This window comes from Heptranchias perlo, chromosome 16 (assembly GCF_035084215.1).
Source record: "Heptranchias perlo isolate sHepPer1 chromosome 16, sHepPer1.hap1, whole genome shotgun sequence".
Lineage (NCBI taxonomy): Eukaryota > Metazoa > Chordata > Chondrichthyes > Hexanchiformes > Hexanchidae > Heptranchias > Heptranchias perlo.
The window spans coordinates 45,891,584-45,906,315 of NC_090340.1; the positions used below are offsets into that span (position 1 = coordinate 45,891,584).

Below are 14,732 nucleotides of genomic sequence, written 5' to 3' on the forward strand. Positions count from 1 at the left end.
AACTACCGCCCCATCTCCAACCTCTCTTTCCTCTCAAGTCCTTGAACGTGTTGTTGCCTCCCCAGTCCATGCCCACCTTTCCTGCAATTCCATATTTGAATCCCTCCAATCAGGTTTCCACCCTTGCCACAGTACTGAAACGGCCCTTTCCAAAGTCACAAATGACATCCTATGTGACTGTGACAATGGTAAACTATCCCTCCTCATCCTGCTTGACCTGCCTGCAGCCTTTGACACGGTTGACCACACCATCCTCCTCCAACGCCTCTCCTCCATCGTCCAGCTGGGTGGGACTGCGCTCGCCTAGTTCCATTCTTATCTATCCATTCATAGCCAGAGAATCACCTGTAATGCCTTCTCTTCCCGCTCCTACACGGTTATCTCGAGTTCCCCAAAGATCTATCTTTAGCCCCCTCCCATTTCTCATCTACATGCTGCCCCTCGGTGACATCATCCAAAAATACGACGTCAGATTCCACATGTATGCTGACGACACCCAGCTTTACCTCACAACTACCTCCCTCCACCCCTCCACTGTCTCTCATTTGTCACATTGCTTATCCGATGAGCAAAAATTTCCTCCAACTAAATATTGGGAAGACCGAAGCCATTGTCTTTGGTCTCCGCTGTAAATTCCGTTCCTTAGCCACCGACTCCATCCCTCTCCCTGACCGCTGTCTGAAGCTGAACCAGACCGTTCGCAACTGTGGCTTCTTATTTGATCCTGAGATGAGCTTCCGACCACATATCCGCTCCATCACCAAGACCGCCTACTTCCACCTCAGTAACATCACCCGTCTCCGTCCCTGCCTTAGCTCATCTGCTGAAATCCTCATCCATGCCTTTGTTACCTCCAGATTTGACTATTCAAATGCTCTCCTGGCTGGCCTCCCATCTTTCACCCTCCATAAACTTGAGCTCATCCAAAACTCTGCTGCCCGTATCCTAACTTGCACCAGGTCCCATTCTCTCGTCGCCCCCGTGCTCGCTGACCCACATTGGCTCCCGATCAGGGAACGCCTCGATTTTAAAATTCTCATCCTTGTTTTCAAATCCCTTCATGGCCTCGCCCCTCCCTATCTCTGTAACCTCCTCCAGCCCTACAACCCTCCACGATCTCTGTGCCCCTCCAATTCTTGCCTCTTGCGCATCCCCGATTTTAATTGCTCCACTATTGGCGGCCATGCCTTCAGCTGCCTAGGCCCTAAGCTATGGAATTCCCTCCCTAAACCTCTCCCCCTCCCTACCTCTCTCTCCCCCTTTAAGACGCTCCTTAAAACCTACCTCTTTGACCAAGCTTTTGGTCACCTGTCGTAATACTTCCTTATGTGGCTCCTGTGAAGTGCCTTGGGACATTTTACTACATTAAAGGTGCTATTTAAATGCAAGTTGTTGCTGTTTATGCACTGAGCCATGGGGGAGCTGCTGTGTTTAGTTTGACCTGAGCAGTCCTATGTATAATTTGTTCCTTGACTTAATATCACAACTATTAACATTTTAAAGATTGCCTAAGGCTATCTTTAATTATATCAATTTATGCCAATTTTGATTTAACTCTGTTCATCACAATTTTGAAACGTAGCAAGATCCTAATGTTAAGTCATGTAAACTTTTGTAACTAATTTAAAATTGAGTGAGTTCATGATTAAAATTTGTATATACTGCTTACAGCCATCATTGATTTTTTTAATATTAGATTATGTCCAAAATCAAAAGTAAGAAAGACCTGGATAGTGGGAAGCCACATATAAAATGTGGTTTTTATCGAACAAAGTTTGTGTTTGCAGTCACTAGGGAATCATAGAGTTTACAATGCAGCAAGAGGCTTCTTGGTGCATCATGTCTGTGCTGGAAATGGCAGGACACGTTTTTATTCAGTGCTTCAGTAATGGTCGGAGTAAACATCTTTAAGTTACTTTTATAGCATATTTATATATAATAGATATTGGCTTACTGAAAACATTTTAAAAATAGCATATATTGCAAAAATGAGATATTCCATTAGAAAAAAGAAAAGACGTATGTTTATATAAGTGGGTTATTCCTGCCCATATGGGATAAACTTCTAGTGATGAGAGGCAAGGGTCGAACCATTGAAATTGTCCTTAAGCCTTTAGTCTAAAGCAACTGCATGTAACCTTTGTTTCTGCATCTATCATAATATAAAATTTTCAAATGTTTTATTTGGAAAAGGTACAATTTTCCCTATTCCATGAGTGGAAGATTAATTTATAAAACTGGCATAAAGTTGCTTCCATTCTGAAGAGTATATACTCTCAGCTTCCTCTCCTGTTGTGGAGCACTCAACTAACTCCTTACAGAAGAGAGCCTGGAGCCAGTTAATGAGTACAGTCTGCAATTGATTATCAAGAGAGTTTTGAGGTTAGCTGGCAATAAATAATGCCATCACAATTATTTGTCCTGTTTTGTCAACATCATGATGTACCAAGAACTAGGGGGTGTATTGGCACCTGGAATCTGCTCAATCAGGTGCTGGCAGCAAAAAAAAATCCCCCACATAAAACAAATTCTATGGATTGTTTTTTCTTAAAAAGTAACATGCCATTGGTTGATATAGAGACTAATCTAATCTCGGGAGTTAAGATGTACTTTATAAACTACTCAAGTTTTGCTCTTGTGGTTTATGATGTGAGCAGAATTCCTTGATTACCTGTATTTGCTCCCAGGTATTCATTATTTTCCATAAATATTTTACATGGTACATAAATATATTTTAATTGGTTGTGTATTTACTTGCAGTGCTCTGTATTGATAACTCTATCTTCAATCATCCTGAACTTGCTTTGGAATATTTTGACATTTTTGTGTAATATCTTATGAGTTGTATAATTCATAAATTATTACAGTAGTTAATCGTAAATTAGGCATTTGGATTAAAACTTATAAGTGTTGAAAATTAAAAGTGCAAGTAATTTTTTTTATAGAGTTAGGACACCAACCCTGGCCATAGAAACTTTTCTTTGAATACTCATACGGAAAATGTCTGGCTGCATATTTAACTCCTTGCAAGATCACAGTGGCTTGTGAAATTTGTCAACCCAACAACAAATTAAACAGTAGTTTAGGCTGTTCGCATTCTTATATTTCAAGTCTCCATTAGCTTTTACTCCTGCTGTTTGATGTATTAAACCTGATAAGTATGCTTGTTCAGGAGATTATGGGTAAACTTTACATAGAGCTGGTATGTTTTTTATGTGATCGCCTCAAGAGTATAAGTTAGTGGTCTTAAGTACTATGTGCATTGAAGTAAGAGAGTCTGGATGTTTTTTTCATCCATGGCGTGCCTTATGGTTAAAAAGTTTAAAATGTTCATACGGATTAAACTAAATTAAGTCCATCTGAATCAGTTCAGAGCTGGTTGGAAGTAGTAGTTTATTTCAAGCTGTAGATTTGTGCTGAGAAAGCAAGCTCTTTGCCAAGATTATGATCAACTGGTTGTTATGTCTGCTAGTTTTTACCTCTGCATGTTTCTTCTACAGAATTCCAGCAGAATGGTAGAGTTCATCATAGCACAAGTCAAGACGACGATTCAAAATGTTCGCCCTCACCTACCAATGATTCTCCAGACAGAGTGAGGTAAGAGTTAGAATTGTTAAAAACAATGTTTTTTTTCTTCTTCACAGAGCTTTATCCAGTATAGATTTTTAACCTATTAAGATTATAGGTTAATAGATTCAGGGTGGATGAATTATATGTACAGGCTAGAAGAAAGGGATTTTATAGTGTTGAACTGACAATTCAGACAAGTTGTGAATTATTTTCCTGTTGGATACAGCAGAATAAGGACTTTGTTTAAGGCGCCTTTTGCGGGAGTATGTATGCAGTTATTTAGGAATTGCGTACATGGCACAGGATCACTGTACTTATTTGACAATGTGCTCCAGAAACCTATACATACCCTAATGTGCTGCATAAGATTTGTTGCTTATTCCAATAATTACATTTTTTTAAAAGTCAGATAATAAAATTTTGAGGTAAAATTAAAATGTCTTGTATCTTCTTTGCACTTGGTTTAGGAGTTGATTTTCCAGTAATTTATGTAAAGTGTAAATGGAAATTAAAGACTTGGGTTGAGTTACTTTTTTATAAAATGGATTTATTTATCCGTATAATGCATTTCTAATTTGATTAGACTATACTAAAGGTATATGATTTACATCTATGTAATTTGTCCTCTGTAGAAATAATTATATGCACACATTTTGTAGTGGAATGATCTTAGTTAAGGCACTTGATTCTGGCTGGTTTAAGACCCTGCTTAAATGCATTTGTTTTATGAGGCATTTATGATTGTACTAAAGTCGTTGAACTGTATTGATTGTGTATATTTTACAGCAATAGATTGCTGCATTGATGTAGCATTTTATCTGAATAAGATTTAAATCTGAGGGAGGGAGATGTGTATAAAGCTAAATATAGTGCAAGTGTTAAAAAGGAAAATCTCATTCCCCTGATGGCTCATGAAGTTTTTTCAGTGAGTATCTGAACCATACAGACCAGCAAAGTTCCAAGTTCTGTCACTGGTCTATGTTTTGTTAGCTGATCTTGTCTGGCTGGTCCTACATTGCAACAGTGACTACATTTAAAAAAAATAAGTACTTAACTGGCTGCAAAGCGCTTTGGGACGTCCTGAGGTCGTTAAAGACACTATATAAATGGAAGTCTTTTTTTGTAGTAGGGGTGCTACATGTGGGCTCATTTCCATGGATTTGGGAGGAATAATCAGCCAGGGTTGCTTCTTTTGATAGCTATTCAGTGATTCCAGCTGGAAATAAATGTATTAGCATGTTTGGTGAGGCGAGGATTGTTTTGGCTGTAACACTCCCCCCATGGTTGAATACCCTTTTGAGGGTCATATATAATGAATGGCCATTTGATTGAGGTATTGGAGTGTATTTGGTGCCTATAAAACCGTATCCCTTCAACAAGTCAATGCATTGAAGGAAGGATGGGAGGGAAGGTGGGGGAAATTGTTGAGAGCAGAAAAAAAGGATCATCTCTGAACTCTACATATGTAAATAAATTTAAAAACAATGACAGTCCTAAACTAAACAAGCAGGTTTTATTGATGCATATATCACAGAAAACAGCTTAAAAATATAATTGGTGCTCAACTACATTGGTTTATTTCCACACTGTGTTAGTGGAGAGATGCAGATTCTTCCTTGTGACAAGTAGCTGATACCTGCTGAGCAAGCCTGATCTGCTTCAGTCAGTGAGTCAACCTCCTAGCAGCTGGCTCAAGAGTTGGGAGTGGTACATGGGAGCTCTATAGAGAGGAAGAAAGTTCAGTGATTTACAAGTTAAAGTAAAAACCAAAGTGTAAAATTCAGAGGAATGGTGCCTATCTCTAAGCTTCATTTGTTAAAATCTGATTATTGTGTTTTCTCTCTTTGAGACTTTACATTTCTTCAATTTAGAAGAGGGTTCTGAGCATTTTCACTAGCCAAGAAAAGCTGTATTATAACAGAGTCCATGACGTGTTCTGTCTGAATATTTGTTACTTTCTGTAATGTTTTCAAAAAGGAAAGTGAGGAGGGTCTGGCAAAGCTAAGCTCTGTAATCCATCTCCAGACAGAGGGCTGTAATCTTCATCATCATGGTGATATGATACAGAAGGCAAAGCTGCTAAAGCAGAACCCTTAAAATTGCTAGAATGTTGCAAATTTTCCTAAAACTGCTTGGTATTGTAATTTTTCCTTCAGTTTTTCTTGTCAACACCTAACGAATGTACCATAAATGCATTAATTATTAATCCGGGACACAGTATTAAAACATGACACCATTAAACGCAGTCGGATAGAACTGTGAATTCTTCCATGAAGTTTGCATGAATTCTTGCTCGAAGCTTAGTTCTGTTCAGTATGACAAGTTAATTAAGTCATATTTCTAGTGCTCAACAATGTGCTCCCATGTCTGTTCCAGTGACACTCACTTACTGTTTGCCAGGGGATGCAAATAGAGGACACAAAAAATATACCAGAAATAGTGGGGAACCAAAGGTCTAACAAGAGTGAGGAACTTAAAGTAGTTAATATTAGTAAAGAAAAAGTACTGGAGAAAATAATGGGACTAAAAGCTGACAAATCCTCTGGACATGATGGCCTACGTCCTAAGGTTCTAAAAGAGGTGGCTGCAGAGATAATGGACGCATTGGTTGTGATCTTCCAAAATTCCCTAGATTCTATAACGGTCCCAGTGGATTGGAAGATATCAAATGTAACACTGCTATTCAAGAAAGGAGGGAGGGAGAAAAAAGGGAACTACAGGCCAGTTAGCCTGACATAAGTAATCGGGAAAATGCTGGAATCCATTATTAAGAACGTGGTAACAGGGCACTTAGAAAATCATAATATGATTACGCAGAGTCAACATGGTTTTCTGAAAGGGAAATCGTGTTTGACAAATCTATTAGTTTTTTAAGGGTGTAACTAGCAGGGTAGATAAAGGGGAACCAGTGGATGTAGTATATTTGCATTTTCAAAAGGCATTCGATAAGATGCCACATAAAAGGTTGTTACACAAGATAAGGGCTCATGGGGTTGGGGGTAATATATTAGCATGATAGAGGATTGGTTAACGGACAGAAAACAGAGAGTAGGGATAAACGGGTCATTTTCAGGTTGGCAGGCTGTAACTAATGGAGTGCCGCAAGGATCAGTGCTTGGGCCTCAGCTATTTACAATCTATATTAACGACTTAGATGAGGGGACCGAGTGTAATGTATCCAAGTTTGCTGACGATACAAAGCTAATTGGGAAAATAAGCTGTGAGGAGGACACAAAGAGTCTGCAAAGGGATATCGGCAGGTTAAGTGAGTGGGCAAGAAGATGGCAGATGGAGTATAATGTGGGGAAATGTGAGGTTATTCACTTCGGTAGAAAGGATAGAAAAACAGAATATTTTTTAAATGGTGAGAAACTATTAAATGTTCGTGTTCAGAGAGATTTGGGTGTCCTTGTACACGAAGCACAGAAAGTTAACATGCAGGTACAGCAAGCAATTAGGAAGGCAAATGGTATGCTGGCCTTTATTGCAAGGGAGTTGGAGTACAAGCGTAAGAAAGTCTTGCTACAATTGTACAGGGCTTTGGTGAGACCACACCTGGAGTACTGTGACAGTATTGGTCTAAGGAAGGATATATTTGCCTTAGAGGCGGTACAACGAAGGTTCACTAGATTGATTCCTGGGATGAGAGGGTTGTCCTATGAGGAGAGATGGAGTAGAATGGGCCTATACACTCTGGAGTTTAGAAGAATGAGAGGTGATCTCATTGAAACATACAAGATTCTGAGAGGCTGTTTCCCCTAGCTGGAGAGTCTAGAATTAGGGGGCACAGTCTCATGATAGTCGACCATTTAGGCAGAGATGAGGAGAAATTTCTTCACTCAGAGGGTTGTGAATCTTTGAAATTCTCTATATTCAAGGCTGAGATCGATAGTTTTTTGGACTCTAAGGGAATCAAGGGATATGGAGAACGGGTGGGACAGTGGAGTTGAGGTCAAAGATCAGCCATGAGCGGAGCAGGCTCAAGGGGCTGAATGGCCTACTCCTGCTCCTATTTCTTATATTCTTATATGACTGGCTTTGGATTAACTCCCCTTCTGACTTTCCTTTTTTCTTTTGAAACTGAAGTTAAACCGAAGCCCCTTCTACCCTCTTATGTTGATGTAAAATATTCCATGGCACTACTCAAAGAAGAGCAGGGGAGTTTTCACTGTGTCCTGGCCAACATTTATTCCTCAGCCAACATCACTAAAACAGATCATCTGGTCACTTATCTCATTGCTATTTGTGGGACATTGCCGTGCACAAATTGGCTGCTGTGTTTCCCCACATCAGAACAGTAACTTCACTTCAGAAGTACTTAATTGGCTGTGAAGCACTTTGGGATGTCCTGAGGTGAAAGGTGCTATATAAATACAAGTCTTTTTTTTTCTTGCCATCCTCCCCCATTGGAAATGTACCACATGGATGTGCAAATGTGCTAAGCCAGCAGGTGAGAATTTAATTTTGTCTGAAGTCTTTTGTTGCTTTGGGCAGTTACAGTGTTTTAAAGGCTAGGTTTGATGCAGTTTATCCACAGATGTGAGCTACTGTGGTAAAATCTAAATTCTAACAGAATTACAGATATTTATTATTTTAAAGAATATATTGTGGATGAAATTATACTTTGGTTCTATGGATTTCTTGAACTCTACTTGTAAAATATATCAATGGAAGTTAGTGGGCAGTTAATTCTTGCAACTGTTTATTGAAAAAATGGGTGTTTGTATTTTGAAAGCTGAAAAGATTATTATGTACCTTGATCTTGCATCTGATAATACTCCTTTAAGCCCAATACTTATGACCAAACACTGAGCTTTTTGGTTATGCTACATTCACTTAATTTTTTAGCTAAAATCAGGGTCTGGATCACTTTTCAGACACTGTGGCACACCCCAGTATTAACAAATACCTCATTGTTTTGTTAGCAATTTAACTGCAGTGGTTCATTACATTTCCTAAAAAGCAAACACATGTATGACTACAGTGATTAAGTTGTTAAACATTGATTAAAACCAGCACTGGAGATCTTGCCGTAGTTTAATTCTGGAGAACTTTTTATTGGACAAAGCGAACTTAAAATGTTGGAAAGTTAAAAGAATATTTTCATTCAATCACATCACTTTTGCCCCACCTTTTTCATTGTGTACTTTATTAATTTACAGATTTACAAATTGTAATCTGCAATCATATGTAGATGCAAATAATTGAGGACATGCACAGAAACCATGTAAGCCAGTGGTCAGCTGTTCAGCTATTGCAGATAGATGTGGAGCTCCTAATAGTTGAGTGAGTGAGTTGCACACACAAACTCTCAAACCATTCATTTTTTAAACCTGCGAGGATGTTTTATGTACAGTATCACCAGATTCAGGTAGTGAGATGCATTGATTCAATATTGTGATTAGCCAACAGCAAACAGTTTGATTAAACATCAGCACTGTCTCTGAATCAAGACCAGGATATCCTGCAATTCAAGCAACAGGGACAACTCAAAATTAAAACAAAGTTAGACATAGGGCAGCCTGGTTGTATAATGACAAGAGTGTTGGACTCCCATTGAAAAAAGCCAGTTTGGATTGTAAACTCAACAGTTATTCAGATTCAGTTCCAATCAATGGGCCAGTTCCCATTCAAGCAACTGAATGCTCCACACCACGTCATAGAGGGCTCTGTTTCAGCAGGAAGGGAAATGAGAGCCACACCTGGCCTGCTTTGAAAGCATCTTCAATTGATTGATCTAAGCAGCAATGATAATATTGTCCACCAAGTCTGAGGCCAAAGCTATCCACTCTCATTGAAGGGAGTGTCAGGGTTATCTGAAGCATTAACATAGAAACATAGAAAATAGGAGCAGGAGTAGGCCATTCGGCCCTTCGAGCCTGCTCTGCCATTCAATATGATCATGGCTGATCCTCTATCTCAATACCATATTCCCGCGCTCTCCCCATACCCCTTTATGCCTTAAATTACTGGGGATTTAAGGGGAGAAAAATAGTTCCAATTAAAACAGCTTAAGAACAACTTTGAAAAATAGAACAGGAGCTGGTGGTTTCAGACCATCAGCACAAGTCCCTTTCTGCAGTGTAACTCTGATTTCATGGAGTTTGGGTTCCTAGCACAAAGTTACCTCAATACATAGCATTGTGACATCATCATGCAGACATCAAGATTGCAGAAATGTGAGTGAGGTGTAGCTGTAAGCCATCTTTGCCAATATAAATCAGCTCTCCATCCCTGTAGCAATCTCGAGAGCAAATCTCTATATCTGTTTGTACAGCTTCGTGTTAGAGCACTCCCATTACAATAATGTGACCAACAATGCAAAGCAGAATGTCTCCCTGCGTTTGCCATATTCCTTTGTTTTGCTAGTCAGTCTTTTCAGTCCCAAGGATAAAGGAGAAAAGAAGGTGCAGCTCAAAAATGGACTTTTCCACCAATATTTCAAAGAAATTTGTTTGACATATTAAAATAAATGATTGTGTTTGGAATATTGACATAGAAAAATGATTATAAGAGTGAATCTGAAATAGACTCAGATTTTTTTTTGTCTGGGAACTATTACTGTAGAGAGAAAATATGGATTGAAACGTCTTCTTGGTCAGCTTCCTTATGTATACTGAGTATACCCAGCTCTAGCTCTACCACTTCTAGTGACCACCGCTATGCTGTCAGACTGCCTGACTGACATTAAGTCTTGGATGAGTCAAAATTTCCAAATTGGATGTCTGGAAGATTGAAGCTGTTGTTTTTGGCATCGGCCACAAACCCTGCTCCCTTGGTACTTATCGTTCGCACCCCTGGCCATGAGCATGTGCTGAATCAGGCCGTTCTACTAAACACACAATGGCGTTTCCAACCTTATATCCTATCTATCACCAAGATTGCTTGCTTCTGCCTCCTCTCTTGCCTGACTCTCGGTGCCACCAAAACCCTCATCCATGCTTTTGTCGATTTCTTAAATGTTGTTCTTTGCAAGCCTCTGATCTACCTCCCTCCATAATGCAGCTGCCCATATCCTGTTCACCCATCACGCTGTCCTTGCTGACTTTTGCAGTTTTCCTATCTGCCAAAGCAGTGAATTTAAACTCTTCACCTTATCTTCAAGTCTCTCCATGGATTCATTCCACCCTACTGTTGCAACCTTCTCCAGTCCTACATCCTTACCCCTCTGCCCCTCCCCTGCATCCTTTGGCACTCAGATTCTGAACTTGGCCTTCAGATGAGACGTTAAACCAAGACCCCATCTGTCTGTTCGGGTGGACATATTAAAAAATCCTGTGGCACTTTATTGCTGAAAATCAGGGGACTCTTCTGATGTCCTGGCCAATATTCATCCCTCAACCAACACGACCAAAGCAGATTAACTGGTTGTTTATTTCATTGTAAACTTGTGGAACCTTGTGTAAAATGGTACATTTTAACATCATCATCCACAAGCATTAGGTCAGCTTCCATATATGCGTCAATGATGCCTAACTATCGTTTACCACCATCATTAACTCCAACTCCAAGGCTGTTGCGATATGTTATTGACTTCCTGTCCAACATCAGGTCCAGGATGAGATGAAATTTCTTTTGGTTTAGTGTGGGCAAAACCAATGCCATCTTTTACAGATTACACCAGCATCTACATGCATTTAGCTGTGGTTCCATCAACCTTCCTGGTTGCCCTCTGTTTTGTGCAATCTTGACACCCTATTGTGCTTTTCACCCCAGTCTGACAGCAAAATCAAATTCCTCTACTTCGGAAACATTCTGTGCTTACGCTCCTACCCCTTCCTCTCCACTGCCGAAACCCTGAATTTTGTCCTCATCATCTTGAGAATTGACTTCTCAAACATTCACCTTGTTCCCTCCTCGTCTCCAACCTTCATGCTCCTGCTAATTAGGAACATTGCAGGTTGAGTCCTCTCCCACGTAAAATCATGCACGGTGGTCACAACCCTATGTTCTCGTTAAAATGCAGTGGATTCCTGTAAATTTGTCCCAACAAATCTGATTCAAAACTCTCCATCGTCATCACCTTGATTAAATCTATCTGAGCAATCTTCAACTGCCTGTATCCTCAATTTTTCTGTGCCCAGATTACTGCTCCATTCCTAGGTGATGGGTGTGCATACTTTGTTTGAGTGGCATGTTGAGTTCTGGATCATTTAAGGTTTGGGAAGAGTGGACACGTGAAGGCCAACAAAAAGTGTTAGAGAAATTAATGCTTAAGGTGATGAAGTTGGGGGTTAGGCTTCCCTGATCCCTCCGTTCCTGGATTGGTGATCAATTATTCAATGCCCCTGAGCTTGAATTTTCGGCCCAAACCACTTAGCCTTGCTACCTCCTTCACTGCCTTCAAAATTCATGTCTTTGAATCTCGGTCCCCTCTGAATTCCTTCTCTTCTTGCTCAAGGAAGTATTCTGATTTGTTCTTTAAGCATGAAGAGCGCTATGTAAATACATGTTGGTAGCTTTCTTAGCCTTTGCAATTCATAACATTTTACAGTACTGAGCCAAGCATACCCTTCTGTCTGCTTCAGTTTCTCAAATTATTCACTGCAGAGAACAAGTTATCTTTATCATCCTGCTTAAGTGGTTATTAATGTGTAAACAATCTCCTGTTTGAAGGATTCAACAGTTCGATCTTTTAGCTGTCCAATTAATCCTTTCTGTATCATAGAATCATACAGCACAGAAGCAGGTCATTCGACCCATCGTGCCTGTGCCGGCTCTTTGAAAGAGGTACCGATTAGTCCCACTTCCCTGCCCTTTCCCCATAGCCCTGCAAATTTTTCCTTTTTAAGTATATATCCAATTCCCTTTTGAAAGTTACTGCTGACTCTGCTGTCACCACCGTTTTCAGGCAATGTAATTTTTTCTAATTATAGAATAAGCTAAATGTCTGTTATTTTAATCTGGTACATTTACCACTTAAAGTAAGGGAATAAGTATAATGTTTCCTACAAAAATCATCCATGTTGGTTGTCATCCTTGTTAACTGCAGTTTTGCCTAGAATACACGGTGTAAGTTTGTTTACAACTCAAATTATACATGGGCAGAAGTGCAGATCTGTGTGTAAAATAAACTAATAATTTACATTATATAAATTCATGCAAAAGGGCTAAAGCCAAATTCATGTTCTGTATCCATAAATTACCAACATTTTCCATCCCAGTTGTGTTTTTGATAAATTCCAATTTGTTACAACTTAGCATTGAATTACATAGAAATTACAACACAGTAACAGGAACAACCATTGTGTGTTGATGTGCATCCTCCACATAAGTAGTAGTTCTAATCCTATGTGCCTGCCCAGATCCTATGTTTCTTCTCTCTGTCCTAAATCTCTTACATTTAATCTTATATCTACATTCACACATTCTGAGCCCCTTAATCACTCGAAACTGTCTGTTTCTGCCTACTCTGTCCCAGCTTGTAATCTCCTCTGCTGTAACAAAAACAGCCCAATTGGTATTGCCATTCCATGCATTGGAATAGGTTTTTGCCTGTCTTGACCTATTGCTCTATTTCTGAAATGTGAATAGTGTTTCTGCCCATTTAAAAAAAAATCCTTTCTTCCAAAGATACATTGGAGCTCCAGCATGCAGTGCTATGCAATGGTGAACTGTGCAATTTGGCCTGGAGTTCTTCTATTCTGATGAGTTGCTGATGTTGGCTGTGCTGCTATGGGGAACTGCCCAGCAGGCACAGTGATTCCCCAAGGGGAAGGAATCAGTGGATGAGTTGTCATTAAGTGCTCTCTTGCATGCCCTTGTGACTGGCTCAGTAGCAATATTATTTATTACACAAATTGGGGTTGTATTCTCTAGAGTTTCGAAGGTTAAGGGGTGATCTGATCGAAGTTTATAAGATATTAAGGGGAACAGATAGGGTGGATAGAGAGAAACTATTTCCGCTGGTTGGGGATTTTAGGAGTAGGGGGCACAATCTAAAAATTAGAGCCAGACCTTTCAGGAGCGATGTAAGGAATCTTACAACACCAGGTTATAGTCCAACAATTTTATTTTAAAATCACAAGCTTCCGAAAGCTTGTGATTTTAAAATAAAATTGTTGGACTATAACCTGGTGTTGTAAGATTCCTTACATTTGTCCACCCCAGTCCATCACCGGCATCTCCACATCATTTCAGGAGCGAGATTAGAAAATATTTCTACACACAAAGGGCGGTAGAAGTTTGGAACTCTCTTCTGCAAACGGCAATTGATACTAGTTCAATTGCTAAATTTAAATCTGAGATAGATAGCTTTTTGGCAACCAAAGATATTAAGGGATATGGGCCAAAGGCAGGTATATGGAGTTAGATCACAGATCAGCCATGATCATGGCCTCCGAAAGCTTGTGATTTTCAAATAAAATTGTTGGACTATAACCTGGTGTTGTAAGATTCTTTACAATGATCTTATCAAATGGCGGAGCAGGCACGAGGGGCTGAATGGCCTACTCCTGTTCCTATGTTCCTAATATTGGTGAAAGTGCCAGAGCAGGTCATCTGCGTTCTTAGCTACAGGTGGTGCATGACCTGGGTAAGGGAACAGTAGAAATAGATTGGAAAAAAAAAGTGGAGATGTGCATCCTCACCACAAAAAGGCATTCACTAAAAAGGACTCCAGTGTGTAATTTACTTGCACTATTTGGTTTAGCAATCTGCCTTTTTCAAGTAAGCAAAATCCTTATTCTTGCATAACTATGGACTGTGCTGTGTAAAGGTTCAGGAAAGACATCCTTGCCCACCACTCTTCAATCTTCAGACATAGTTGAAATTTTTTTGGAATATGATAATGCTGTCTGTGAATTCAAAGTACAGCCTGTATTTGTTCACCTGAAGATGCAGCCTTGTTGGCCCATCTCTGCAATTGCTGTTCAAAGATGTCTGTGCCTTGAGTCCACAATGTGCCATTTTTATAAAGAGAACAAATTCTTGATGTTTTTGTTAATGGAGTATGAAATTTCTCGGCCTTGTGATAAGTCAAAGCTTTGACTTTGACACATTGGTGTAACATTCTTTGAATCCGTGGCATGAACAATTTTGCTTTAAAACTTTTTAATTTTGAAATATGTGTGGCCTTAAAAAAAATGGGAAAGATTCCACTGTTCAGTTTTAAATACAAATGTACTTTGAGACTGTCTTAAATTGTCAAGATTTGGGATGTG

The 14,732-nt window shown here is 39.5% G+C and overlaps 1 protein-coding gene across 2 annotated transcripts in view; it reads left to right on the forward strand.

The window, feature by feature from the left end:
- Nucleotides 1-14,732, forward strand: part of wwp2 (WW domain containing E3 ubiquitin protein ligase 2) — a 166,849-nt gene that overhangs the window by 63,372 nt on the left and 88,745 nt on the right. For both annotated transcript variants that reach the window (XM_067998078.1, XM_067998079.1), the window contains exon 6: nucleotides 3,501-3,597. In XM_067998078.1, coding sequence (XP_067854179.1) covers nucleotides 3,501-3,597 — 97 coding nt within the window. The remainder of the gene's footprint in view (nucleotides 1-3,500; nucleotides 3,598-14,732) is intronic.